Raw genomic sequence first — 8,298 nt, 5'->3', positions numbered from 1 at the left:
CAGACACGGCTAGGATTGTCCGATTTCATTGAGGATAAGTCAACCCGACACGACTGGTGTGATTCAAACTAAGCGTGGCGAATACTGTCTAACAAAACTCAGATATTCCAAACCAAGCGGGGATTAGTTAATCCGAACCGAATGGAATTATTTGAACGTAACGAGGAGCACATGGGCTGAAATGACTGAGATTGTCTAACCTGCCCCGGACTAAGTCACACCAGCATAACTGGTATGAACAGATATGAATCGGAGATCAAAAATAGCTACTCGAATTACATTGTCCAAACGGAACCGCAATAATTTGGACTTGTATGACAGGGATGATCTGTACCGAAAGAGCAGTACCCTATCCGATACGACTGAGGTTGTCCGAACTGATCGGAGAATAGTCACACGGACTCGGCTCCGGTGATTCGAACGGATCGAGGAGCTATAGACCAACACGACTGAGATGATCCGAAAGGGAAAGAAGTGCGTCGGCTCTATACAACAGAGACGACCTTAAATGAGCGAGCAGCAGTCATATCGGAAGGACTGATAGTGCACAACATGCTAACACTAATCCGGGCTATTCAGTGCTCTTCGGCGAACTGCTGTGCTCTACTGCGCTCTGTAGCTCGCTTCTACGCTATGGTGTGGCGGCCGTGCTATTCGGTGCTGTTCTGTCCTAAGAAGTGCTAATAATCCTTTTTTCTTTTCTATTCTTTTCTTACGTGGGGCAAATCTCCGAGAGGCACCGGACCACCCTAAGGGAGGTGCTGGTGTTAGGTTAGGTTGGTCCCTATCCGATGCGGTCGTCCGCCAGGGCGGAGTGAAGTTGGCTGTCAGTCTTGACATTATCAACGCCTTTAATAGCCTGCCCTGGATCGCCATCAGGAGAGCCCTAACCTACCATAGGGTCCCTCCGTAACTGGTTGCGGTGATCGGAGGCTACCTGTCAGGTAGAAGTATAGAATACCCGGACCGGTGAGGAGTCATCTGGAGGGCGATGCACTGCGGTGTCCCGCAGGGTTCGGTTCTAGGATCAATCTTGCGGGACCTCGCGTATGACGCGGAGCTGAGGGGCTCTCTCCCGGCCGGTGTCAGCGTGACATGCTACGCTGACGACACCCTCGTTATGGCTGGCGGGAGGGAGGAGGTAGGACCATCCGACTCGCTGAGCTCGGGGTCGCTTGTGTCGCCCGAAGAATCCAGGACATGGGGTTGCAGATAGCACCACACAAAACCGAGGCCATATGGTTCTGCCATAAGTCTCGTGGGCGCCCGCCCCAGTCTGGGTCCGGGTGGGTGATGCGTCTGTCGAGGTAGGGGCCGCTTGAAATATCTCGGCCAGACTCTGGACACACACTGGCGCTTTGGGGAGCACTTTGACGACACGGGACCACGCGTGGAGGAGGTGGCAGCGGCCCTAGGCCATTTGCTGCTCGATATAAGCGGACCAGGCGAAAGGGTTCGCCGCCTATATACGGGAGTCGTCCGCTTCATGGCCCCTTATGGTGCTCCAGCCTGGGCGGACGACCTGATGGCCAGACGGCGTAGCGGTCACAAGCTCGCCAGTGTGGCCAGGAGGCTGTACATCAGGATGGTGAGAGTGTACCGCACGATCTCCCACGAGGCGGCAATTGTCCCGGCGGGGTTACCACACTTTGACCTCGATGCGGCGGGGGAGGCTCGGGTCAACGAGCTTCTTCGTCGTGACGGTGGTCTACCCGCCGAGGAGGCCCATGCGCTCAGGCGTCAGGTTCGGCTGTCCGTCCTGGCGAAGTGGCGCGAGCGGCTGCTTCAGGAGCGCAGCATGAGCCGTAGAGCCGTCGGAGCTGTGCTCTCGATTCTATGGGATTGGGTGCGCAACGGAGGTAGGCTTACCTACCGCCTCACGCAGGTGCTCATCGGACATGGTTGTTTCGGTGAGCACCTGTGCAGAATTGGTAGGAAGGCGACGGCACAGTGCCATCATTGCGGGGCCGAGCTTGACACGGCGCAACACACGCTGGAGGAGTGCCTAGCTTGGGCAGCGAAGCGCCGTATCCTCTTCCAGAGCTTCGGGAGGGACCTCTTGCTCTATGTGGTCATGCCACAGATGCCACGGTGCGAGGGGACCTGGAGGGACATGGCCTCCTTCTGCGAGCAGGTCACGCTGCAAAAGGAGGCCGCGGAGCGTACCCGCGAACGCGCGGACAGCGCCCGCATACGGAGGCACTGGCGGCGATCGCGTCGCAGGCTCGCCGCCCTGCCGGCCGTACCGGTTGTGTTTTGAACCCAACCGCGCCTTTGCCCTGGCTGTGGTAACGGTGGGTCAGCTTTCCCGCTCACCACCACAGCCCGGGCGCACACGGATGGGGGGCTCGGATGCCTGGGAGCCGACGGTCCGAGGAGGGCGGTGTCGCGCTGTGGCCGCGAAGAACCGCACAACGAGGTATTAAAATTTGGATGAGCCCGAACAACTGGCACGACGCGGCGGTGCTCCGGTTGTTATCGCAAGTATTCCCGGAACGCCGTCAAATGAGGCGGGGAGGGCCACCGAGGGGGCTTTAGAGAGTAAAAATCTCACATAACCTCACCTTTCCCCAGGGGGTGGAGTATCTTCTCGAAGATTTCCCCCAAGTAAAAGAGAGGAAAAAGAAGGGTTAGGTTCCGTGGTTCCGGAGGTAAGACGAGGCGCCACGCCGCGGGGACGAGCTCCGCTCTCCAGCGCCCTAGGACCGCAGCGAAGACCGGTGCGAAGACCAGTGCGGAAAAGGAGAAGTGTGGCGCCAAGCCGGGCCCCACCATGAAGCGGTCACCGTCGCGGGCCGCCGTCGCGGTTAGCGTGCCCGAGGGCTCGAGGCTATCTTGCGCGGAGGCGATCTCTGCGACGAGATTGAAAATACGCTTCGAGGACCTCGGGATCGATGATCGGCGTCCCCGTCGGGCCGCCTCCGACGGTCCCCTTCTGGAGATCGGGTTACCCGAGGGGGAAAAGCGAGCCGCCGCACTCGCCGGCCGTATGTGCGAGGTGTTGGAGGGGACCGGCGTCCGCGTGACGGTCCCCTGTAAGAAGGGTGAGTTGAGGGTGACAGAGCTCGACAACTCTGTCACGCCGGCGAGGTGGCCGCTGCCCTGGCTAGGGTCAGTGGGTGTACCTAGGCGGACGTGAGTAGCGGAGATATCCGGTCATCCGCCTGGAGGCTCGGCACGGTCTGGGCCCAGTGTTACCTCGCGGCAGCTCGAAAGGCCGTCGATTGCGGGTTGATCCGCGTCGGGTGGACGTCCGCCCTCGTCGTGGCCTTGGAGGCTCAACGCCTCCAGTGCTACCGTTGCCTCGCGTTCGGTCACGCGAGGGACGGCTGCACCAACGCGATGGACCGCAACGACGCCTGCTTCAGGTGTGGCATGGCGGGTCACCGCGCCGGTGGGTGCAGGGCACCTGCACCCAAGTGCCCTGTCTTCGCCGGGATCTGTCGTCTCTCCGACCACCGGCTGGGCAGCAAGGCGCGCTGTCCGCCAAAGGCGAAGGGGGTGGCACGCCTGGCGCCGGTTGGCGCCGTATCCGCTTCGGAGCCCGCGAGCGTCAAATCGAATAACGCGACCGTGAAATCACCCGCCTCCGCGACCGTGAACGCGAAGGGCCCGTCGCCCGGTGGCGCACCGGGCTCGCAGCCGACCCAAGAGAGGGTGGGAGGGCTAGGGGGAGGCTATGGATACGGCCTAAAATTCACTCCGTCCATGGTGCTCCAGGCCAACCTGAAACACTCGCGGGTGTCGCAGGACTTGCTCCTGCAGACGCTCGTCGGGCTGGGCGTTGGGTTGGCTGTTGCCACCGGGCCGTACCGCATCCCCGACCAAGACGAGTGGTTTGGGGATCGGGACGGCTTTGTGGCGATTATCGCCGGTGGACTGCCTCGGTCACCCACACCCATCCTGCTTTACTGCGGTGAGGGCTTCGTGGCGGTCTCCAGGAGCGAAGTTGTCGTGGTCGGGTGATACGTCTCCCCTAACCGCGTACCCTCGTCGTGCGAGAGGTATCTGGACGAGCTCGGAAGGTTCCTCAACGGATACTCGACTCGTCCGGTTCTGGTCCTGGGGGACTTCAACGCTCACTCCATGGCTTGGAGTCCCCGGGGACAGACGCGAGGGGTGTGGCACTGCATGATTTGGCCGCGGGATTGGATCTCCGGTTGCAAAACCGGAGATCCATCAGCACTTGCGTCCGGTGGAACGGCACGTCCATCGTGGACTTGTCGTTCGCATCGATGGCCACCGTGCGGCGGGTCACCGACTGGTGGGTGGCGGTGGAGGTGAAGACGCTTAGCGACCACTTCCACATCACCATGATGCTCGCAGTCACGTCTCGCACCGTTCGGGAAACCCTCCTTGGAGGGAAGCACGCCACCGCGCCGCGATGGTCGCTGGTGCGCATCGACCGCGACCTTCTCGCCGCGGCCGTCCAGATCGTCGCCTGGGCGGATGGTGACGTCGGGCGCGTAATCGACGACGCGGGGGAAGGGGCCGAGCGGCTGAGGGCGGCGATGACGCGCGTGTGCGACGTCGCCCTACCGCAGGTGAGGGAGCCACCGACGAGGGGGGCAGTGTACTGTTGGTCGGACGAAATGGCGCAGCTCCGAGAGCTGTACGTGCTCTCCCGCCGCCGGTACACTCGGGCACGACGTCGACGACGCGCGGTGTCCGCCGAGGACGTCGCGCGTTTCTACCGCGTGTATCGAACGGCGGTGGGCGATCTCCGGAGTGAGATCCGCAGAGCCAAAGCTCGGCAGTGGGACGAGCTCTTCGCGACGCCTGTAAACGATCAGTGGGGGCGCCCCTATAAATTGGTTATGGGGAAGTTGAGGGCTTGGCCGCCCTAGGTGACCGAGCGTATGGACCCCAAGCTCCTGCGTCGGGTGATCGACGCCCTCTTCCCGGTGATCGCGGAAGAGGGGGTGCAACCCGTCGCAGTGCGATCGGACCTGGTCGGATGGTCCGACGAGCTGGGGGTCTAGCTAGAGGATTTGGGCTGTGCGGTCGTTAGGATTTGGGCGAGGAGCACCGCTCCCGGACCAGACGGCATCCCGGGCCGAGGCTCTGCACTGGCTCTGGAGGCGTGGGGCGACCGGGTACGGCGGCTGTTCGACAGCTGCCTCAGGACCAGTCGCATCCCGGTACGTTGGAAGAGAGCGAGGGTCGTGTTGATCCCAAAACCGGGGAAGCCGCCGGACTCTCCGAAGGCATACCGGCCGATATGTCTGCTCGACGAGGTGGTCAAGCCGTTCGAGCGAGTTCTAGCTGCCCGTCTCCAAGAGCACTTATCGGACGAGGGTCACGATTTCAGCGACAGCCAATTCGGTTTCCGGTAGGAACGGTTGACGGTCGACACGATTCAGCGCGTTCGTACCCTGTCGGGGACTGCTGTTGACCGGGGCGGGGTGGTGCTGCAGTTGGCGTCGACATCGCCAACGCCTTCAACTCCCTGCCCAGGGCCGCCATTCGGTACGCCCTGGTGCATCACAGGGTTCCCCGGGATATGGTGGTGGTGATCGGTGACTATTTGTCGTGGCGCACGATCGAGTATTCCGGACGATACTTGACCGCCGCGTGGGGGTCGAACTGCGGTGTTCCTCAGGGTTCGTTCTCGGGACCGATCCTGTGGGATCTCGCGTACGACGCCGTATTGCGTACTTCCCTCCACCGCGGCCTCAGCCTGACGTGTTACGCGGACGACACGCTGGTGATGGCCTCCGGGTCGAGTTGGGAGGATGCCACGCTCCGCGCGGAAAGCTGCGTGGTCCTAGTTGCGAGCGGCATTCGTCAGCTGGGGCTGCGTATCTCACCCGAGAAGACCGAGGCCATGCGGTTTTGCCATTGGTCCCGTGGGAAGCCGCCCCGTATCCGGATGAACGTTGGCGATGCCATGGTTGAGGTTCGGGACCGGATGAAGTGTCTCGGTCCTGTCCTTGATAGTCACTGGCGCTTCGACGAGCACTTCTTCGCGCTGGAACCACGCCTGGAAGGGGTAGCGTGGGCGTTTAGTTGCCTGCTCCCCAACCTGGGTGGGCAAGACGGGATGGTGCGCCGTCCCTGCGCAGGAGCCGTTCGCTCGGTGGCCCTGTACGGGACTTCGATCTGGACGAAAGATCTGGTCTCCAGTCCGCGCAGTCGGGCGATTCTCCGGCGAGTCGCCAGCAGGATGGCGATCAGGGTCGTGCAAGGTTACCGCAAGATTTCCCACGAAGCGGCGATGGTCTTGGCGGGGATCCAACCGTTTGACCTGCTAGTGGGGGGGGGGGGGGCGGGAGGGAGGCCAGTGTATACGGACTACTACACCGGCTCGTCGGCGCCGTGCTCACGGTGCTGGATGCCTGGGCGAGAAGCGGCAGCCGGCACATGTTCCGGCTGACACAGGTGCTCTCCGGACACGGTTGTTTCGGGGAGTTCCTGGGTCGGCTGGACGTGAGAGAACAACGCAGTGTCACCACTGCGGAGAAGGGCGGGGCACGGCGCAGCACACGCTGGAGGAATGTCCAGCGTGGTCTCGCGAGCGCCGGGTTCTTTGTCGCGTTGTGGGGCGGACTTCTCGCTCTCCACCATCGTCCCGCAGGTGGCGGAGAGCGCGAGCGCGTGGCGTGCGATGGCCTCCTTCTGCGAGGAGGTTATGCTGCAGAAGGAGGCCGCAGAGAGAGAGAGAGTCCGCGAGCCTAGCGAGGGCTCCTCGCGCGTAGGGCGGCGGAGTCTGCGAGTGCGGCGTCGCTTGGCGCCGCGCGCCCTGCCGGATGGTTTAACGCGTTAGCCCTCCGCCTACGCGAGCGGCCCTGCACCTACGGCCGAGGTGACAGTCTCTCTTCCACGTTGTAACCTAGGTCAGTGAGACCACGGGCAGGTGGGTGGGGGATCCCCTGTTCGAGGGACTGTGGTTCGAGGGCGTGGCGCCTCGTCATGCTCCTGTGGCGTCCGCAGGGTGTGCGGGCATGAGTGTGGATGGAGCGATGTATGGAGGCATGTAAGTCTCGACCCGTCACTGCGTACGTGCTGTATGTGAGATCGAGGAGCGTGTTCCCTTCGCGCCGGGAGGGAACCTGCGGGTTGCGTTGCGGGGACGTCCTGGCACTTCCGTCGCCGCGAAGTGCAGGACGCTCCGATATCTCGAAAGGATTGATATCGTGGGGGTTTTAGTGGTTACAAATCCCACACAACACTGCCCCCTCCCTTAGGGTGGTCGGGTATCTTTTCGAAGATTTCCCCCACGTAGAAAAAAGAGAAAAAGGAAAAAAAAGAAAAGGTTCCGTCCCGTCCTCCTCCTGGGGGACCTTAACGCCCACGCAGCAGCATGGGATTTCCCCAGAACGGATGTGAGAGGCGAGACGCTGCTCGATTAAGCCGTGGGCCTGGACCTTCGACTATTAAACCGTGGCAGCACTGACTCGTGGGAGTGGTGGTCCGGTATGTCTATTGTCGATATTTTGTTTGCAGCACCGGCCGCCGCACTGCGGGTTTTGGCGTGGAGGGTGGCGGACGAGTTGGAGACTTTTAGTGACCACCTGCACATCCTCTTGAATATCACCGCTTACTCGAGGAGCAGCCACGAATCCTACAGTGGGAATGTACCCTCACCACCGAGGTGGGCACTAGGGCGCCTTAACCAGGACGCCTTAATGGCAGCCGTCCATGCCGTGGTTTTGCCGGAGAGGACGAGGGTAGACTGTACAGCCCAGGAGGGAGCTGAGTGGTTTCGCTGGGCAATAACATCAGTCTGCGACGTCGCTATGCCGAGAGCCGGAGAACCGCCCACAGGATCCGTCTATTGGTGGTCGCATGATATTTCGCATTTACGAGCTCAGCGCGTTCTCGCCCGACGCTCCTGCACCCGAGCCCGCCGGAGAAGGAGGACTGACGGGGCAGAAACTGCGCTGCAATATAAAACGTTCAGGTAGGCGACTATTATGCAGCAGGCCATCAAGGAGACTAAAATCCAGAGATGGGAGGAATCCAACGCGACGTTGAATAATGATCCGTGGGGTCGTCCTTACCGCCTGGTAATGGGAAAGCTGAGGGCGCGGGCCTCCCCCACTCACGGAGGGTATGGAACCACAGTTATTGCATCGGGTGATTAAAACACTCTTCCCGATGACGGAGAAAGGTCGGCCCCACGCTAATTTGACAGATCCTCCCACCGGGTCCACCGAGGTGAGTGTCACGAGTGAAGAACTGGACCGTGCGATCCAGATACACCGCGCATGGACGGGACGCCATTCCTGATCGTGTCCATCTTTTGGCCCAGGGCGTTCTGAGCGGTCGGCTGAGGCAGCTGTTTGACTGCTGCCA

At 61.6% G+C, this 8,298-nt stretch overlaps 2 protein-coding genes across 2 annotated transcripts; both read left to right on the top strand.

Moving 5' to 3' along the window:
- The first annotated feature begins 1,486 nt into the window (after positions 1-1,486).
- On the top strand, positions 1,487-2,260 carry LOC108548192 (uncharacterized). Its single transcript, XM_017901015.1, has one exon. It carries the CDS (start codon positions 1,487-1,489, stop codon positions 2,258-2,260), a length of 774 nt encoding a protein of 257 aa, XP_017756504.1.
- Positions 2,261-7,303: 5,043 nt separating this feature from the next.
- Positions 7,304-7,907, top strand: LOC108548191 (uncharacterized). The gene is made up of 2 exons (XM_017901014.1): positions 7,304-7,325; positions 7,447-7,907. The coding sequence occupies exons 1-2, from the start codon at positions 7,304-7,306 to the stop codon at positions 7,905-7,907; spliced, it is 483 nt and encodes a 160-aa protein (XP_017756503.1).
- Positions 7,908-8,298: the final 391 nt, after the last annotated feature.

This window comes from Eufriesea mexicana, unplaced genomic scaffold, assembly GCF_001483705.2.
Source record: "Eufriesea mexicana isolate 0111107269 unplaced genomic scaffold, ASM148370v2 scaffold1447, whole genome shotgun sequence".
NCBI lineage: Eukaryota > Metazoa > Arthropoda > Insecta > Hymenoptera > Apidae > Eufriesea > Eufriesea mexicana.
The sequence above is the reverse complement of the archived record's forward strand: the minus strand, read 5'-3'. Positions and strand labels throughout refer to the sequence as shown.